This window comes from Uloborus diversus, chromosome 7, assembly GCF_026930045.1.
Source record: "Uloborus diversus isolate 005 chromosome 7, Udiv.v.3.1, whole genome shotgun sequence".
Lineage (NCBI taxonomy): Eukaryota > Metazoa > Arthropoda > Arachnida > Araneae > Uloboridae > Uloborus > Uloborus diversus.
In genome coordinates, this window is record NC_072737.1 from 146,238,894 (window position 1) to 146,261,075 (window position 22,182).

The 22,182-nt window shown below is 33.5% G+C and overlaps 1 protein-coding gene across 1 annotated transcript in view; it reads left to right on the forward strand.

Moving 5' to 3' along the window:
* The first annotated feature begins 15,995 nt into the window (after positions 1-15,995).
* LOC129225638 (spondin-1-like) overlaps positions 15,996-22,182 on the forward strand; it is a 247,685-nt gene continuing 241,498 nt past the window's right edge. The window contains exon 1 of the mRNA XM_054860106.1: positions 15,996-16,542. Coding sequence (XP_054716081.1) covers positions 16,293-16,542 — 250 coding nt within the window. The 5' untranslated portion in view covers positions 15,996-16,292. The remainder of the gene's footprint in view (positions 16,543-22,182) is intronic.

Consider the following 22,182-nt stretch of genomic DNA (forward strand, 5'->3'; position numbering starts at 1 on the left):
AATCTGGAGATTGAGGGGGTATTTTCTAAACTTTAGGACAATTTTCGAGGCACTAGACGCAAACGTTGAAAACCGTGTGCTTCTTATCGTTATCTTGATAAAAAACAAAGTTGTTTCCAATAACCAAATTTTCGGCTAAGAGTTCAAAATTGGTTTTTAAAATATTTAAAGAAACAGCATGATTCATTATTTCATCAAAAAATTACAAACTACCAAATCCTGATGCTGATATGCACCCTCACACTAAAACACCTTCACCGTCCTGATTAACTGATCCAACTAAGTTCTTAAGATTAAGTTCCTAATTTTTTCTTCTACTTACAGTTATACAACAATTTAACCAAAAATGTTGAATAAATTTTTATCTGTAAGTAAGACATGATTCTAAACTGTTTTTAGCTTATTTATCATTGATTTTGGGACGAAAAGCGTAAGCTTTCTGTTTTTCGCACGACCAAGAAAATTTCTGCGGGAAGAGGTCGTATTTAATCCAACTAATCAAAGAACTTGGCGAACAATTTTAGGTGAAAATTAAATGTAAAATGTTTCATTTAACTCTGCAGAAACTTTTACAGTACTCAAATGTGTATTTTTCATAAATTTTTCAACTTGAAATCTACGATCACGTTTTGTCAACTTTGCCGGTTGACCTTTTCTTCCCTTGTTTTCGGTTCGATTCCTTTCTTTAAAGCATTTTATCAAGCACTTTACTATACAAACAAATAAATTAAATAATTTAGAGACATTTCAAACCAATTTAACACTACTGTAGGGAAAAAAATCAAATTTTGAATGGCGTATGCGGTTTTTTACGAATACCAGCCATTTTACCGTAATAAGCAATATATTAAGGAATAAATAAACAAAAAATTAAAGCCAAATGACTTATAAGGGTCTACACAATGCAAAAATATTAATAAAACGGCATATGATAATTTTAATCATGAATTTATTCGAAAATATTTGAGTGTACGATGACTTTTGTGGCGCTTTATTTCTCTGTCTCTTCGTTTTCTGATCCATTTCAAAAAGAAGATCCGTCAATATTTTGAAAAAAACCAATGGGTTGTATTTAGAATGACATAGGAATGATGTGAAAAAATATTGGACTTTATATTCGAATTCAGTTTTGAGTTATTTTGATTTTACTAAAAAATTTCAAAGTGTACGAACACTTTTGGGAGCCACTGTATAAGATAAGATGTAGGAAATGTGATATTTTCTAAGAATCAAAATTATTTTGATGTTTCTTTATCTTCTAAATTATGCTGTTACTAGTCCCCACAACTCAAGATTAATGTTCTATATTAAAGATTAATGAGTTACTACATCCTTTCATATTATAAATGATGTTAAGAAATGGGAGGTTTTTTTCGACTTCGGGAAGATTAATAAATAAATAATCACCACTAAGCCTTCCTCTGCAAACTTTTTTATCGAGTCGTTTCTTGATTTTGTAAACAGATTAGTGAGGGATTAAATCCGTTGGATTGCTTGTTAATAAGGGCTTTTATATTAATTAAAAATAAATTATAGTTTTGCAATTATTTAGTATTTTGTGTAGGAAATAAATAATGCGTTTTTTATATCCAGACATGACATCTTTTTCAGGAAGGAAATTGATTTTTAATGTTCGAATAAAACCCGGGAATTTACTCATGTACAGTAGAATTTTGATTGATGGTTTCTCATAGATTAATGTATTTGTTGGAATAACAAAAATTTAAGCTAAGGCGTGATAACATTAATGTGCTCACCTACAACTTTGTCCATGATGCAACATTTAATGTATCCTTAAATCATGGCACCACTAGATGGCGCTGACGCCTTACGGGCATTGACAATTAATGATCTTTCTGTGTTAAACTGGTGCATCTTATGCATCCACTAATCAATGTAAACGGTTCTAAGTTTGTTTATTTTTGATTGGACGTCTCCCAGTTTGAAGGAAAGAGGCGCTGAAGGGAACCCCTGCATCCACCAATCAATGGCAACGTAATGGAAACGGGGGTTCACAGCAGCGCCCTCTTGGTTGCCATGAGTTTCAGCGATTGTCATGGCCTATATGAATTCAGTGGAGCCGTGTTTAAATACATACGAATCGATTATTTCAGAAAAAGCATAAGTCCCACTAACGAAACCTTTCAGGATTCAATAAAAAGTATTTATTTCATTCATGATTGAATTAAATTCTGCTAGAATTTTTATGACTAATCTAGCCACAAGTAGGATCATTACTTCACCTTAGATTACGTTTCATTTCGTCACTGAAATTAATTAAATTATTAAATTTAAAAAAATGGACTTATGCCTTTTCTGCAATTAATAACATGAAAGGCTAGTGTAGAGTGATGAAAGTGTAAATCAAGTGAAACAGATTTGTTTCAAACTAATTTATGATAATTAAAAATAATATAGCAAAGTGACAAAAATAATTAGTGAAGTTCGTATGCATATTTTTTTTTCTTTTCGAAAATACATCTACTAATACAAGTCTGGTGGAAAAGAACGAAAACTTACTTTGGTGTTTATTTTACGTTTAAATTAACGTTATCGCCAGGGGCGATTCGATCTTAAATTTTTGAGAGAGCAGAAATTCTCAATTTGCCGCTCCTGACGTCACCAACAATGAAATTCGGGATACGGCATGATAATTTGGTAATATTTTTTGGTAATGTTTGACATGCGGGGAAATGTTTTATTTTGAAAAGGCTGAACTGGGTCCTGTAACTTAATTATTTTACTGGTAAGACTGTCATTTTAGGAGAATGAAGAAACGAAAAAGTGGTCAACAATGAACGCTTCCTACTGAAGTTTAGGGTTAATCCACTGGAGTTGTGGTTAGAATTTCACCTATCAAAATATCACCAAACAGGCGATGGCTTCGTCCAAATGTAGAAGCAATTTTCACCCGTTGTACCTTGATAGGCGATTTCCAAGTAAACATTAATTTTTGTTCCTTAAAGTGTTTATACATTTTTCTGGCAGACTTTATATATTAACGGAAACAGAATTATTAACGCTTAACTATTCTTTTTCTCTATGAAAGAGGAAATATTATATCCAAAGCAGACAAGCTACACTGTTTTTCACTTTCAGAAACATAAACTGAAACTAATACAAAAATAAAAGGTAACTTCTTTGCGGAGATAAAAACGTCATGCCAGGAAACTTCCCTGCGTTATTCCATTTACTTCCATTTTGTGCCATCAGTTCGTTCTTAGATACACGAATGTTTCGCGAAGATTTATATTGAGACATTTTATGCTGTCAATATCTCTCGAGGGAAAGCATTAGGATTCCCGCGTGAAATGAATGAATTCCGCCAATGGTCAAGATTTAAGAAATGCAATCCCATTTTTCACTTTCCCCATATCTTTATTCCATTTATTTTCTAGCTTCTTCTTTTTTAACTGCTCGTTATGTTTTCTATTTCAAGGTACGTTTTCTATGTATGTGTTTAACAAGTAACTAAAACTAATATAGAACATAGAACATATATGAAGTTCATATGAAGTTAGGAACATATATGAAGTTCTTTTTAAAAACATCTTCTATTAAAAATCAATTTCAAGTATTTTATTTGTTAACAAGTAAAGTGTGTTTTTTTAGAGGTATAGAACTTTAGGTTCAAATAAAACACCGTTAAATGATATAAATCGCCATGAATTTAGCTTTATTCGAAAGATGATTCTTTGCCATTTTTATTTAAATGAGATTTCTGGTATATGGCCACTTCGGCTGGCTTGGAGAACGTCTAATCGGGAAGTCCAATTTTCTATCAATTTTTGCAGCAATGGGGGCCGTATGTGAGTGATATGTGGCGAATGTTCTTGTCCAAGGTGGCAATCGCCTGAGTCTTATCGGTGTAGACCTGAGACTTTATACATCCCCACAAAAATACTCCAGCGTAGTTAAATCGCATGATCTCGCAGGCAGATTCACGGTTCCATTAAGCGAAATTATTCGTTCACCGTAAGTTTCTTTCACTAAATCAATTGTGACATGCGCTGTGTGGCGTGTAGCACCGTCTTGTTGTCTATTCATGATGAAATGGCAAACCAAACTAAACACAAAACAAATGACAACTATCAAAATGTCCCACAGATCAAACAATGTTCCCGACTTAAAGTTCTATACCTCTAAAGAAAACACCCTTTATAAACTGGAAACAGATAAATATTTTAAATCATTGCGTTTAATTTCCATGTGGGCCAACAATGAATTCGGTTACCAATCGCGTGAATAAAGGCTTAACCGTATTTACAATCTGCTTTAAAAAACATTATAATACAAATTCCATGTAACTTCGAAGTTCCAAACATATTCTATCAGAAGCAGAATTTTTTTTTTTTTTTGGTACTAAGTTTTTAAACATTTTAATATGTTTTCACTGCAAAAAACCGCGAAAAGCCTTTTAGATTTTTTAATTAATATCTGCGTTAGTTAATGCCATCCGATGTCGTTATCTAGCTAAGAACACTTTTGATCAACAATATTTTCGAAAAAAATCAAAATCGGTCCATCTGTTTAGGCGCTAGAGTGCCATAGACAGATACACAGACACACACAAGCACATATATACAGATACACAGACACATCAAATTATAACCCCCTTCCTTTGTGTGTCGGGGGGGGGTTAAAAAGAAATGATGTTGCATGATAAATGTGTCTTGTTTTTGACTGCATCAAAATGGTTTAATAGCAAGCACGTATCCTCATTTAAGTCTTGATTGTAGATACAATCAGAATTTGATGAATGTATTTTTTTAAATTCAAGACATCAGGCTCTAATTAACGCAAGGGCAAACGAGACCCTGGCCTAGTACATTCAGCTGTTCAAATTGACTTTTAGGTAAAAAAAAAAAGACTCACCTTGTCTAACTCAAAGTATCTAATTAATCACCAGCGTTATATTACTTAATCTTAGAAATAGTCGGTGGTCGTCATCAGTGATCAAAAGGTTGAAAACCACTGCTGTAATGAACTATATTTTTTATCATCTGCTTTAGATATACTTCAACTTCGAGGGAAGTTTTTTTTCCCATCGAGCAAAAATAAAGCAAAGGACTCTTACATTCTACACATGGTTTATGTAACAATGAATTATTTGAAACATTCCCTGTATCCTGATCAGCTTTTATGCGGCCTTCACAACACCAGCAAACAGCGATTCATTGCAGTAAAATTTCTAATAGTGTCATATTGAGACATTCTATTGACTGGTATTTAAAGAAAGTTGCTGAAATCATATTTGTACTAAAAAAAGGAATGAGCACAAACCTCTTCCCAATCTGATCTCAAATGTGTTCCTAAATACTTGCAGTGTAAATGGGTCGGTCATGGTTTTACCTCTTTCATCCGCCATTAGTCAGAAATTGAAGCTCCTCTTGTAGTTTATTTGAACTGTAAACGTAAATAGTCTTTACATTTGTAAAAATATTTTATTTTAAAGTGAAACTTCATTTGGTTTAGTCACCTGCTGCAGATTGTTACTAAAAATATTGGATAGATTACTTCGTGTTTCGAAAGTAATACACTTTACATGCTTGAAAGTCATTTATTGATCTATTACACACTTTTTCAATGTTACTGAATTCCAGATACAAAATTTGTATAGAAATCTTTCCAACTATTGTGATATTTAAGCTTCGGATCGTGTTTCATTGTTAGATTAAGTCACAGGTACATAGTACATTGGCGCACATCAAATCGGTTGATAAAACTTTAAAAAATGGAGTTATTTCACATTGCAGTATAGTAAAACATAAATATTAAATCTTAAGAGAGAATTCTTCCAAATATTTGAAAGCCAAAATATTTTATTGCTTCACTATCCTTACCAATAAAAAAACTGAAAGTCTGTGTGTTTAGATCTCTGGATGTCTGTTACGCGCATAGCGCCAAGATCGTTTGGGCGATTTTCATGAAATTTAGCAAACATTAGCTCGTAGCATGGGGTGAGCATCTCGAAGAGATTTTTAGAAAATTCGATTTTGTTCTTTTTCTATTTCAAGTTTAAGCCCATTTTACCGAGCGAATTACCAAAACATGGACGATTATAACATGGACGAGCAAATTAACAAAGCATATTGGCGAGAAATTCATCATCCATTATTTGTAAATATACAGGCGGAACAAATGACATTTTAATTTTCTACTACGGACAAATCTGTTCAGGTACCGCTAGTATAGTATAAGCCAGTGATTATCAACCTGTGGTCCGCGGACTGTTTTCATGTGGTCCTTCGAGCCAAATATTGAGAAACTTTCAAGTGAGAAGCAAGACTAAGGGAGTCATTAACGTGTTAATTCGGCGCCATCTATGTCTTTTTATTTTTTTTTATATTAATAGTATCTATGTGATCCGCCAAGGATTCTGAAAGGTACAAGTGGTCCTCAATGGTGAAAAGGTTGAGAACCACTGGTATAAGCGAGTAAGGAAAATAAATAAAATTCGATCCCAGTGTTCTAGAAAGTCATAGTCGGATCCTTTTCAGTTTGTAAGCATAGAAAGTGGTTTTATGCTTAAAATAAAATATTCAATGATAAAAGCTTGGGATTCATTGTTTTGCGAAGTTTTTCTCAAATTGACATTTGGTAAAATCAATCGGCGTTTTCACACTTATTTTAGATCTTTCAAATTCTTTTCGTTTGAAACTCTTTGAAGCGGCAGCAGTTTTATTTCGTTTTCTGAAGAACTAGTTATTACTTCAGCAACATACTCAACGGAATCCTGTCTATGAATGACCATGAACATGACTTTAATGTGCACATCGTGTTCGCGTAGTTAACATTTGGTGCGAAACTTAGGTAACATTTACAAAATCTTGACGATTACGTAAGTTATCAGGTGTCATTACCTTATTATCTTCCTTAATATATCGTGTTACAAAATAATAATCATTGTTTAAAAATAAACAAAAACATTCGTTTTCAACAAGGAATCCAGCAATGCATTTTCGGTTGATTGCAGAACAAATTTAACTCTTTAAAGAACTACGACTTACAGGAGGAATATCTTTTGATACATAAAAGTAACTTCAAACAGAAACGAAACTAAAATTTGGAGAAAGAAAAAAAAAACTTTTGTCAGAAGAGTGACGGAGAAGTTTTCAATTTAAAAGATGCGTCGTCTTCCTTTCGCAGGAAACCGACGAGAAGTCAACTGTGTCAATACATTTATCTTCCTAAGGCATCTTAGCTTCTCTCGAAAACTACAAGATTTGAATCCAAAAGAAAATACATTTCGGTGGCTACCCTAGGGATTGGTTTTAGAGAGTTCGAAATAGTTGTAAGTATTTGGTTATTAGTTTTGTGATTTCAGCACCAAGCACAAAGAGACAAACTTGAATGCAGATGCTAAGCAGAAAGGCCTTCATTAAGCGGAATAGTTCCGTACATTTCTGAATATTTTTTTTTTTCATTCAACAGGCTTCAGAATACTGAGTATAGTCGTTTTCATTCACTATGGCGCTGTCGTTTCGAGTTTGAAAAGATAAGTTGTGATTTTCTAATTTTTTGAATACAGAGGAAGAGTGGGTACCGTGGGACACGAAAATCCAACAACATTTTTTTAAATTAAAAATCAGTAAAATCAATTTCTTTCTTTTGGTACAATATTTGGCGGCCAATATATTATATTAATAAACATTATAAAAGTGGATCTAAAGAAAAAATAAAAAAAAATAATAGAAATAAAATTAAAATAAAAAATAAAATAAAAATAAAATAAAAAAAGAATAAAAATTAAAAAAAAAAAGAATTCACGCAAACCAAAAATAAATAAATAAATAAATAAATAAATAAAAATAAATAAATAAAAACGAAATACATTTTTGTCTCACTGTTCCCACAGTAAGTGGGAACAGTGACACACTTATATTTTTAATTTGCAAACTTTGAAAGAATAAAAATTTACCTGGAAAAATGTGAATGGTTGTCGTCATCAGCAATATTATCATCATTCGGCAACATCTTAAGTTCCATTCAGCAAAGTGACAATTTCTGCCCTCCCAAAAATTTAAGTTTGGGGCGCCCCTAATAAGTAAAACACCCAGATTGAAACCGCAATGCAACCGCATGTTTAGGTAAAGAAAATTCTAAAAATACTAGTAGACTTGTTTTTTTCATTGTCCTCACACGAGACAATTTATCTAAATCATTTTATCTTCTAATAAGCCCCACAACGCTGTTAAAACTGAACCGAGTTGACCCAACTAGTTTACTCGTGTGTAGAGCGAACGCTTGACAATGCCCACATAAGTAGAATCAACTGAAAAAAATTGATTCAGCTCATTGGAATGAGAATGACAGCGGCATATGTGCCTGGCATGCCTGACGAATTTTCTGTCATGTGAAGGATGTCGGGCGAACCTTCACTCTTCTACATGTTACACATCCTGATAATCGCAAGTTTGAAAGTTGATTAAACTAACGACCAAACGGCACGCCCTTGAGGGTCACGGATTGGGACAAAATTCTAGATATAGGTCCATTCCCACTAGATATAAGCCAAGGTAAAGCGGTTTGACTGCATAGGCCCTAGTTTGGCTGCAATGAGGGTCCAAAGTTGCTAGTTTGGCCATACAAATGCAGTGGTGTTTCCATTGGAACTACCACACATTGGATCACTTCGACACTATGTTCGATCTTCCAACATGTTTGGCATCTTTTTTTAGTAAAATGAGTGGAAGAGAAAACACCTAGTTAGTTATATGCGTTATTTAAGTTACTTGAAAAATCGAAATGATCTTGCGTTTTTGTTTTTTAATGTGTCATGTGAAATAAATTAGAGCTTTCTCCCCCCCCCCCCCTCTCCCATTTTTTGCTTATCATTGTGGAAAATGTATGATAGCCGACGATAAATATCCAGTAAATGTTTCAATTAGCAAATGATAAATACTTTTTACTAGCAGACGATTAAGATAAAACGAAATAATTAGTTTTTTTTGCAAACGATAACTATCCTGTAACTACGTTATTTCGGCATTCAAAATATTGAAATTAAAAGTAGTGTCCAATTTAAATTTGAGAAACACCTTTTAAAGACTAGTATTCAAAGTAATTAATTCAAAGGTAAGTGCATACAAATGGCTCATACCGCAGTATAATAGCGGAAAAAATTTGTAAAGATTGTAATTCTGAAGAAAACTCCATTGCATTTCTGAGCCCAAACTAGCATTTTTGGACCCCCGTTGCAGCCGAACTAGAACCTATGCAGTCAAACCGCGTTACATGGGCTCATACCTAGTGGGAATGGACATATATCTAGAATTTTGTCCGAATCCGTGACCCTCAAGTTCGTGCCGTTTGGTAGTAAGTTGCCACACGTGAATTATATATGACGGGGAAAATGCCATCTGCAAGACGTTATTCGCAACTCCAGAGCTCGAATACGCTACCTTGCGGTGATTAAGAATACTAAAGAAAAGGGTAAAACACTCGATTCCACGTGTTTTCTTTGGGGTAAATTACAATCTTCAGACAGTTTATAGTGTAATGTAATTTCAGAAGAATAAAAAAGAAAGCTTCCCACAAACACGATAAAACATTACTGTCATTTACAAAGCGTCAAAGCAAGTTATAAGTTACGGCATTTGTTTGTTTTTTCTTTTTCATCCGCCATTAGACAGTGCCTGCAGCGTCCCCTAAAGTTTATTGGAGTTGCGAATATAACTTTAAAAAGATGCAAGTATAAAAAAGGTTAAATATGTTTTACAACTTTTATACATTTCTAAATTTAAGGTCTGCCAAACTTTGCTTACATTATTATTATTTTTCAACTTATCGTCAAATATACGTTGCATGAAACATTGAACAGTAGCTGATCCCTAGCTGCAAAAACATGAAACTTAGTACAAATTAAACACATAACAGTGTAAATAGTATATCGATGCCCCGGAGCTACACTAAGACATCTAATCCCAGAAATAACACTAAGATATCCTACTGTTGCTCTGAGGCGACGATATATGGTTTTCAGATTTTTAAATAATACCTTTCGGAAATATTCAAGGTCAAAGGTCATGTACTGTACAATGAACTTCAAAATTTAAAATTGCACTTTTGTATCATGTAAAATGTCATCTTAAAGCTTGTTTCAAATCTTCAAAATTGTATCAAGTTTTTCCATGTAGTGCAATTAGAAATGAATTGTGTTCAAAAGCTAATCCGTCTGCCAAAATTCGTTTTTTTTTTAAAATATAATTTTATTTATTTATTTATTTATTTTTAGGCACAAACCAGTAAGAAAAGTTTCACCTTATGGTGCTTCAGGTTCATATATTTATTTATTTATTTTTTATTAAAAGTATTGCACACTACAGAAAGAATCCAGTTACAGTGGCAACAATAATATAAAAATAGCAATAATCAAATTATACATTTAAAATATTAAAACATAAAGACTTAAAATTGTAAAATGACAAGTTAAAAACATCTAAATCACGACAATGAATGTTAAAAAGTTTGTAAAATTAAAAAAGACAAAAATAATCAACATAGTTCCGTCTGGTAAAAATTTTTTTTAAAGAAGAACGACTTCTAAGAGTCCTACGTGGAACAGCAAGTGTTATCGAATTAACGATATCTGAGCAGTCATTTAAATTATGTAGAACCTTATAGAAAAAAAGAAGACACAGAAGTTCACGGCGTGATTTAAGAGTGGGAACATTATAAATATCATATAAATGAGAGTAAAAATAAGTTAAAAAATCCTGATTATTAGATAACATAACATAAGTAATAAACAACTGTAACATAAGTAATAAACAAATTTGGATTGAATCTGCTCAAGAGTTTTAGCTTTATTATTGTAATAAGGATCCCAAATAAGACTGTAGTACTCAAGTTTGGAGCGCACAAGACAAAAATACAGCGTTTTAAGCGCTTGCTCATTAGAAAAATCTTTAGTCTTACGTTTAAGAAAACTCAGAAACTTTATATGCTTTCGAAACAATGTTGTTAATACGTTGCGTAAAATCAGCTGAGTACTAAAAGTGAGCCTAAATGCATAGCAAAGTCGAAATGCGATAAACACTGTTGGTCAATTTTATAAGGATGCAAGAATGTCTTAGATCAACGACTGTAACTCAAAACATTGCATTTGATAATATTTAAATAAAGCATAGTCTCCATGCACCAAAGGTGCGGCTTATCCAAATCAATCTGCAAAAGGGTAGTGTCAGAGATAGTGCGAATGTTTCTAAATAGTTTTAAATTATCAGCGAACAAAAGATAGTCACAATATTGAAAAATATTACAAATATCATTTATGAATAAAATAAAAAGCAAGGGTCTTCAATTAGAGATTTGCGACACACCAGAAGTATTAGTAAAATCATCAGAAATAGCACCATTGAAATAATCATATAATATTCGATCACTTAAATATGAAAAAAAACCAGTCACTGAGACTGATGTGAAAGCCAATGTAATTCAATTTCGCCAAAAGAATACCGAAGTCAACCTCATCAAACGCTTTTGTAAAATCAGTGTAAATAACATCAAGTTGACCACTGCTTTCAAATGCAGAAATGATTTTATTAGTTAAACAAAACGAATTGATACTCGTAGAACGCTTGGGGAAAAAACCATGCTGAGCAGGTGATACAAAATGTTTTACTTGATGAAAGAGAGCTCATTCAGTAAATTACCGCCCATTAGCCAGGGCTAAAGCAGAAATACATGAAATACAACCGCCAGCACAGTCATTTCCAGCCGAGGACTGCAGTTTCGTGCTTATTAGCACTCATCAGCCCGGCATAGGAAAGTGACTGAGTTGGAGATGGAAAATCTCTTAAGTGTCTGTCTAAGTTAAGTGTTAAGTATTATTCTGGTCTGTGCTAATTCTATATTAGCTACCAGTTTGTTTGGCACTTTTGGCTTCCTTAAGAGGTTTTCGGTCTCCAGCTCATTCACTTTCCTATGCCGGGCTGATGAGTGCTAATAAGCACGAAACTGCAGTCCTTGGTTGGAAATTACTAAGCTGGCGGTGTATTTCATGAAAGAGAGCTTGATGAAGAGATATTAAAAGCTAAACTCCTAGCTGGGCTGGCACGCAGCACAGGATCTTCCCCGACGCAAAACACCATCATGTCCGTGCACCACTTCTTGCTGTTAGCCTCCAAATCCTGCCATACGGGGGACCAGTAACGCGGACGCCTCGTGTGGTACAACATCAGGCGTATCGTTGTAAGAGAAGTGGAAAAAGATAAAAAAATGTTTGCATTTTTATAGTGAACATAGCCAAAAATAAGACCGATATTCTAGTAGCTGAAGGCAAACAATATCCAGTACATAACAAATGTCGATCCCCCTGTGTACTTTTACTGAGAGTTATAGTAAGCCAAGCTCGTCTTTTTCAGGGACGTGGTCGGGGGAGGGGGGGGGGGTCAATTGTTCCCCCAGATTTGAAAAATTAACGCTTTTACATATAATTGGGCGTGGTTTTTCTTGTTTTTGGATAACATTAGCTTTGAGTGCATACTTTTTGCACTCAACTCGAAAAGTTCGAAATGATGGGCCTGTAGCACATGTACACATTTATGTTCTTCTTTTCACTGGCATTTGCAGCAAGTTTGACAGTCTGTGGTTCGACATATCAATTGCTATCGCCTTTGCTACAGTGGAAACTACATGAATCTGCTGTTCCTTCACTCTAAAGTTTCACACTGTGGCCGAAATTATATGCACGTAAATGCTGGGTGCCCACTAGGGATGGGAGGAGGCCTGGATTTACGTACAAGCGAAGCAAGGTATAGCTTAGGGCCCCCGCTTTGTTAAATGCCCCCAAACTCCGAAAATTAGCATGATTCGCTCAAAAAAAAAAAAGTACTTGTTGAATTTTTTTTTTTAAGTGCTTGAAAACTTTAAAAATTTGGGAAAGTGTGGCTACAAACCACAAATGGGAGGGGGAAGAAGAAATGCCAATATATGTCGAATTCAGCTCCTTGCTATAATCTGCACCAAAAACGTAAAAACCATGGTTCTCACGTTTCTGAAACATACTACAAATTTTTGTGACTCGCATATGTTTCACATATTGCTATTTATACAATTTTGAATGCGGTGTTTTGGAAAATCTTTTGTTATTGCTTGCTTTTATCTTACTTCTTCTGCATATTGGCAATCTGTTTACCACGGAAAAAAATACACTACCTCTATTTCTTTTCGTTTTCTGCCCCACTTTGAAACTGAAGAAAAGTCGTTGTCAAGAGAAATCTATAGTTTCTTTTAAATTTAAAAAAGCTATTTCTTAAAAAAAGTAGAACAGGACTAAAAATTTACAATCAACTACTGAAATATCAGACTGGAAAGTACAAATGGAGCGCGTTAAATAATTTTAACTGTTCTAGAGTCCTTGAAAATAATTAGATAAGTCTTAAAAAATCCTAAGAAAAGTGACCTACAATTTTATTTCTTATCAAGTGCATAAATTACGAATTATTCAAATGGGCAGTATGTTACTCTCTTGTAACCTATTTTCTTAATCTGTGCAGTAAACCATTTCTCTTAAAGCATTTTTTACTAATGATCATTTTATATTTAATTCATTGTTGTATTTGTCGGTGGGTTAGCGGGATGATTAAAAACTAATTGTAAAGAAAGCCAATATGAGCAAGTAACAATGCATTGTCTTTTCGCGCTCTTTCTCTCTGTCAACTGCTGTCATTGGTTTGTCAAATCAAAAAAAATTAATGGTGTATTATACTACTACACCATACTATGCATACCAACTACATCTTATAAAGTTTCAAAATGCAGAATTTTGTAACCATTTTTGAAAATTTCCTTCGGGGGAGAAACCCCCGGACCCCCTACAATTGGGGATATTCTATACACCACTTAAAGGGAAGTCCTGGGTCACTTTCTTGATACCTTTTCTCCCTCTTAAAGCCAATCCAAAAAGGACATCACGAAAAAGACATTAAAAAACGATCAAAAAAGTAAAATTATTGCTGTATGTATCAGAGGGAAGAGACAAACTTCGTAAAGGGGGAAAAAAAATTAAAAATTGCCTCTTACACCACCGATAAAGACGTTGTTCAAACTACAAAAGGGGCCCCATATATGAAATAGCTTAGGGCCCCGTTAAGTCTTAATCCGGCCCTGGATGGGATTCCTGGTACAAACTGTGGCTTTGAAATTTGTACACGGGTGTTTTCAGGGTAACCTTTTCGTTTGCTTTTTCAGACGTTTCTCATTCCTTCAGGCTACGTAGTATTTGCGAGCGCTCTTGATCTTAGAGGGTGAGAGGGAAGAGCTTCCCTGAAACAAGCACGGAATTATTTTCATTCAAGAATATCCTCTTTTTTTTTTAATTTAATTTTTGATTTTAAATTCATCGAAATAACTAATTTTTAAAAATTTTCCCAAGGAACCTTATTGCAGACATCAAGACCAGTTTGTGTCAAATGTGTAGTAATAAATTAAAACTTCATTTAAAATCGGTGCGCTATTTACAAGAATTTTTGTCAACTATATGCAGCAACAGGCTAGTCATTTCAAAGTTTTCCTAGGGGTGGGGGGTAAAGGATATGAAATCAATTTTATAGGAAAACATTAAAATACAAGCAAAAATGCAGGAGTATGTAAGTCAAATTCAGGGGAGATCTACCCCCCCCCCTCCCCCGAATTGATCAAATGATGGGCCTGTGCAGCAATCACCTAAACAGAGTTTCCCAAACTGTGGTCCACGGACCCCGGGGGTTCCGCGAGTCCATGCCAGGGGATCCGCGGTGCTATCCAGCGAAAACGTTAAATATAATTGAGATTGTAGGACGAGTAAAGACATTTTAACTCAAAAAAAGTGCATTTATGAGGAATAAAAAGTTCTTGCTTAAGTACATGCAGGACACAGCAGCTCCCTCCCCCTGAAACTCTCGGAAGTATTACTCACAGCATTAAGACGTTGCCAGGGTAGGTTTGCCCGAACCATCTTTATTACTAATAATAAAGCTGAATGTCCCTCTGTCTGTCCGGATGTCTGTCAAGATCTCTGTGACGCGCATAGCGCCTAGACCGTTCGGCCGATTTTCATGATATTTGGCAAAGTTAGTTTGTAGCTTGGGGGTGTGCACCTCGAAGCGATTTTTCGAAAATTCGATGTGGTTCTTTTTCTATTCGAATTTTAAGAACAAAATTTTCATGAAATGGACGAGTAAATTACAAAATTATCATAACGTGGAACCGTAACATGGGCACAAGCCAATTGGCGAGATACGAAATTATCATACATTATTTGCAAATATGCAGGCGAACCAAAAGACCTTTCAATTTTTCTATTACGGGCAAAGCCGTGCGGGGTACCACTAGTAGTTAATAATTGAAATCCTAATACGCCATAAAAATGCAACTGATATGAAAAATTAACGCGCTTAAACTAGCCTAACATTGTTTTGTTCACTAACTTCAAAAAGTTTATTTTTATTAGTAAACATGTTGAATAAATTTGCTGATTGAATTTCAAATAGAATTTTACTTCCATAACTCAAAATGATAATGTAAGACATGAAAACCGGACAAGAGCTTTGAAAAATATACAGAACAATGCATAAATAAATTTGAAGAAAAAAAAGCGGTTTTTTTTTCAAAAGAAAGATTTAACTGTGTCAAATCATTTTTTTTCCTTGCACACGCCGGTGGTGGTGGTGGGGGGGGGGGGGGGTCCGCGAAATTCCTAATTTTTCCGGAGGGGGTTCGCGGAGGTCTGAAGTTTGAGGACCTCTGACCTAAAATATGACAGAGAGTTTTTCGATGTTACTCTCTTTACGTTAAAAAAAAAAAAAAAAAAAGATCTAACCGCCGTAATACCTAACTGCATTCCGCCTAATAACTTCTGAGTTCTCCACCCACCAAGTTCCACTTCCTAGATTGAAACGAAAGTAGTAAGGAACAAGCAATTCCCTACTCAAGCGCCATCTGTCGTATTTCTCCATTTTCCAAATCAACAAGCACGGTTTGATAGAGGGAGTGGTAAAGTGGCGCAACAACCAACAGATATTCGAACTTCACCCTTTCTCCCCTCTCCGTATCAAACTTGACGACTCCCACCCCAATCCACCCTTGCGCCATCACTGCTACATCATCCTCAAGCGCTCTTCCTCAGTTAGCTCTCAGCATCTCGTCCAACTGGAGCGTGCGGTATTTCAGTCCGGATCACTTCTCCACTCAGCACGTGGTGCTGCGAAATTTCTCTTGTGGTTAAGTTATTCCCCAGCAAAAAAAAACTGAGATTGTTGAAGAAAAAAATAATCTGAGCACTTTTCATGTTTTCTAATCAGTAAAACATGCAAAAAGTCGATTTTGTGAAAATGTTGGAAATTGTCGGATTGTTGTTTTTGTTGTTTTTGGCGGCTGATGGGGCAGAGCCGGCCGCAGCTTCGGACGTTGAGCCCCGCATGATTCCGCAAAGTTTTCCGGGAAGATGTAAGCGCTCCCCACCGGGGGTTGCGATCCCGAAAGTTCCGGGAGACAATGGATTCTATATCAGAATATCGGGAAATCCGGAAAAGTACCAGCCGGGTGAACTTTACACAGGTAAGTCGCTTGCTGTTCGTCGATGAAGTGACATTCATGGGCGCAAACAGGGCGGTGAAAGGGCACGTGCACTTCTTCTAGACTGTTTAATGTAAATTGAACTAATGAAAAAGGAAGATTTATTCAAAAAAAAAAAAATAATAATAATAACAAACAATATTAAATTATGTTACTATACTATTTAAACCAGATCTTAAGAATCGGTTTGACTTAGTACTATCTAACGATGATTTAACGAAAAGGAAAAAGGAACTATCTTTAAAATGTGTTTAGTCATGTAGCTTCAATTTCTCTGGAAGAAGTTTTTTAGTAACTTTTCTCAGATATGTAAAAAAATGAATGAATTGTCAAAACTTGCTAGAGCTTGAGTTCATATATAAAATTGCGAAAATATTGTTAACAGAGAAATAAAACATAAGATAAACAGTTTTAAGAGAGAAGAAAATACATCTCAGTATTCGCTTAAAAGTACAAGAAAAAATTAGCAAATAAAAACAACAAAATAAAATAAATAAACAAACTGAATAAATAAATTAAATAAATAAACTGGTGAAACTAACAAAAAATTTCATTAGTGGTTTTCACACGGAAACTCTCTGCTGCAAACGATTCTGCCGACGCCCTGGGCGACATTGTATTATTTACTCGATTAACTGTCACTTCATCGATATTTATCCTGATTAGTTTACCATTGCTGATTATTGTTACATTCGATCGTTCGACAAAACGTAAATTTACAACATCTAAAACTTGTATGACTCGTGAAATTTTATAAGTTGTGTACCTACTTCTTTTAAGAAAATATGTGCATGAAAATAGTTTGTCTCTTATAGTAATTTTGCAGTTCTTGCTTTATTAACTTATTCATTTCAATTTTTCAAAGCATATTTTAAGGAGTATACTTTAGAACGTTTTGTGTTCGAGTAGGTAGTGTCGAGTGTAAATGTTTTATGAAAGGCAAGTATTATGAAAGGCTCGCCTGCATTATTGAGAGGCTTCAAAAAGTAATTATTTTAGTGTGTATATTATAATTATTTTGCTCCATATAAAATCACGTTGGTTGCTATAGAATACAAATTATCATACCATATACATTTATAAGTTTAATGAGCCAAAGATACATAGATTAATTTATTTCTCATTAATATTCAGCTATTTTGAGAGCTCTTTTCAAATATGAAAATATCAATGGAGGATGTTAATTTCTTTTTACATATTACATAGCTATCTACATGTTCGATATTATGGGGAACTTAATGGAAAAAAAATCATTTAAGCTGTGGAATCCACAAACGTTAGTATTTAAAAGCAACTTATACGCTTAGGTAAAGAATACGCTGTATTTCGACACTATATTTCATAACCTTTTTTTTTCAAATGAGTACAGAGCATTTTCGCCTTGTTCCTGAAGCAGGAAAAAGATATTGCGTGCTTTCCTGAGAATTTCTTCAATCATATTGATGAAAAATATTTTTTTTTTCGCTTTCCCCAATTGTGATATTTTGAAAAATTGACAATTTAGTTTCTCCTTTCATTCGATTGTCTTTTATCTTTCGTTCCGGAAATTTACCACAAGTAATAGAAACTAAAGAAAACTTTCAAACACAGTTGAAATTCGGTTAATATTTTTACCACAGTAGAAATTTTCACAAAGTATTTTGCAAGAAATATTTCAAAATTCTTCGCTCTGTCACAATGTAAACACATTCTTTCAAATTGCATATATTAAATTTACATAACTTGAGTTTAAACGAGCTTTCTGTGAATTAATCTAAATCGAAAATCTTTTTATATCTTGTCAGTACAAACGAAAAATTAAAATACGTTATTATTTTAAGTTTCTGACACTTTAAAGCTAGTGTAACCTTTTATGAGAAATAAATAAAGATAATGCATAGCAAAATAGGTTCTTTATCAAAAAAGTCGCATAATGAATCGATAAAATATTAATTCACAACCAAAACTTCTACGATTTAAGTAATCGTAACATTTTATTTATCATTAAATTTTTACATTATGTAATGCAAGAATTTTTTTTATTCACAATAGTAATTTTGTCGTGTAATTATTGCTTCGTGATTATTATTATTATTATTATTTCGGATTTTATAGCTAATTTTATTGAAACTTATCTTTGATCCATATATAACATTCTCAGAGATTTTATTCACCTAAAACTGATGCTGTGAATTGTGGTGATGAAAGTTATACACGTTTCAAACTGGTTCAAGCTTTTTTATCAATGCGGGGATCACAGTTCAAAAATCTATGGAGATGGTTGGATAATGATTATTCGATAAATTATTAACTTACAGCAACCAAATTTTTTCTGTGCACAGTAATAATTTTGATTTGAAGTTATTACTTCATTGATATTATTATCGATGTTGCTATTATTTTGGATTTACTAGAAGTAATTTTATTCATACATATCGTGTTGTCAAGCAGCTATCTAGATGTTAATAGCCTAACAAAGTTATTTTGAATTGTGATTATGAAAGTTACATACGTTTCAAAATGTTTCAAGCTTTTTTCATCACTTCGGTGTTCAGTTCATAAACCTGTCAACATAACGTCATAATGATTGGTCTATAAAATATAGCACAAAAACAAAAATTGTTTGTGCACAGTAATTTTTGAAGCGTAACTATTACTTTGTTATCCTCATACATATAATAGCGAATGATTGAGTAACGCTCTTGACGTCACCAACAATGAAACTCGCGCGATAGCTTACGAGACGGAATATTTTCATTGTTGCATTACTAAAATTAAATAATTTTATTTATATAAATAGATAATATTTTTTGGCAGTGTTTGAGAAACAAATAAATGATTGTTTTAACAAGGCAAAACTAGATCCAATAAGCAACTGCTTTGCTGGTCAGATATTGAGTAAAAAAAACTTGGCGGTCCGTTTTAAGTTCAAGCTATATTATGGTAATGATGAGTTTGACTTTTCCCCAAGCATTGTTAAAAATTGCTCTCTCATATATCTATTTGAACAAGTCAAATTTTACGGTAAATATCTCTAATAAAGAAGCAATTTGCACCCGTCACACCATGACGGGCGATATTATAATAGTAAGGATTAATATTACTTTGGAATAATTAAAGGTAATTTTATAGAAACATATCTTTCTGTCAAACAGCTTTCCGGTGTTATTGTGAATGATGGTTATGAAAGTTTTATACATTTAAGGTGTTTTCATCACTACGGTGATCTTAATTCACATACAAATTATCGCTTGAACATTTTTAAATAAATGCTTTTATAAGTCTGTGACAATTAATATTTTAAATCTAATAATAGATCCATTTACATTTCTGGTTTGCCATTGCGTTCTTAAGTTTCTCTTGAAACACGTGCTGTTTATCTTATCAGAGAATCATAAACATATTACGTAGTTAGCTTTCCAATCTTTTAGAATTTTGAAAGATTGCAAAAGGGTTTGTTTTTGTTCCTACTGAACTAGATTTTTCTAGCAACCCGTTTCTTTTTAAAATCTGTTTACTTTTTTCATCTTAAATTTCATTATAATAACTTGACATATAAGGTAAGTGAGCCAAAGGTGATCATAGTTGGGGTTTGAGGACTTTTTGTAATTTTCTGGTCTTGTATTCGGCTGAAATTTTTTATGTTGAATTTAACTTTTCTGTGTAGCACATATAACGTTACATTTTATTACATTTTATACGATAAAGTTTAACTATTTTTATAGTACATTCAAAGCTGTACTTTTTGTGCCATTTTTGGAGCATAGTCAAAATTAGTGCAAAATTAAAGTGCAGAAAAAGAAAATTGGCAAATTATGCTTGCTCCTAGAAGAGTAGAGTGATCAATTAAAATAAAAAATAATTAATTGCAAGGAAAAATTACAATAAACATTTTTTCGATCCAGGCTTTATGGCTTGTGGTCATGGCTTTATCTGTTCTAATTTAAAAAAAAATGATATCAAATTAATGGATCAAGTTTAAGGCCTCCTACACGAGAGGTAGTTAGTGAAAACAATTTTTCGAAAAAGCTGCCTGTCAACTATTATACTGGCGTGTTTCGTTGTCTTCACACCGGGTAACTGAGTTGAATCAACTTTTTTTTTATTAATATTTTCGATCAGCAGCTGCTCCACATCGCTGTTAAAACTGAACCGAGTTCACTCAACTAGTTTACTCGTGCACTGTTGAAAAAAATCCTGAAATTTGACGGTAATAGTTACTGGCATCAATGTTGCCAGTAACTTTATCGTAAAATCGTATTTTTCTGTAAAATTTTACTGTGGAATAAATGAGAGTTAAAAAACACAAAATGCGAGCAACTTCGATCTCGGGACCTTCAGATCGGCACAGGGTTGGCAAAACCCGTTTTTTTTTTTTTTTTTTTTTTTTAAAGTCCATGGATCCAGGGTTTTTATGGTTTTTTAACTTAAAAAAAAAACCAACTAAAGCTGGGTTTATTAAAAGAAATGTGGGTTTTTTGTCTTTTTTTAAGGGAAAATGTGGGGTACTTGTAGCATATTGTAGTGTAAGTATATGGACATCACCCCCAAGGGCCCCCTGTACCTGTCATTGTGATGACTAACCAGATAAGTATATGGACAAAGCATTAAAAAAAAATGTCTTGGGGTAAAAAAAAAAACCTGGAAAAATCAGCGTTTTCTGAAGAAAAGTATAAAAGACGACAAAACCCAAGAATGGTGAAGTTTCAAATTTTTTAGTTTCCATGATTACCAACAGTTAAGGCAAAGTTACTTCTCGAGTGATAAAATCTATTGTTCGTTTTTAATTACTACATTTTTTTTTTTACATTTTACTTTATTGTATATTATTTTGTTATGCAAAACTACTATAGAACCTCAAGTAGTTTAAATCCCTTTTTACTGAATTCTAGCTTAATCAAGACATTTCTTTGAATTTTATGTTGCTTGTTTTTCAATTTCTGTGTACAGAGTAAGAAATATTAAACTTTTTCGTAAGATAATGAAAATACTGTACATCCTTTTCTGTTTTCTGTCCGGCTGTTTGTAAAACCTGTTAATTTCTAAAAAATATACCTTGTTTTATTCGAGATTTGTGACGCGTTGGTTTGAAGAAAATTATTCACATGAAAGCCTTTTAGCTAGAGTATTTTCCTCTCTACAATCTACAAAGATTGAGAAAATCAGATGTGACAGGACTTAGTCAAGATAATTTGAGTTATTTATTGACCAGTTAAAGAAAAAAGTTGAATATATTTGTTTAAAATCTTTGAAGTATTTTTTTAATGCCGTTAAGAGTTAAGAAATACTATTAAAGTTTAAAATTCATTTTCATGTCCATTGTCTGTGGTGCAGAACAAATAAAAAAGAAGTTTAAATTGTGAAAGTTTAAATTAAATAATTTTTTAATAAAGTTCTCAGAAAATTTTAAAAAACCCAAAAGTGGGCTAAGTAATGGGTTTTTTAAAATGGGTTTTTTCAAAAAACTCATTGGGTCCAACCCAATTGGGTCCAATCTGGCCAACCCTGGATTGGCAGGCGGCCACCGTTGCCCACCATACGAGTTGGGACTCATCGCGTGGGGGGAAAACAATACTGTCTGTCTCGAATTGTAAGTCACGAGATGTATCAATTGGTGCCGCAATCGTTAATTTTTTTCTGCAC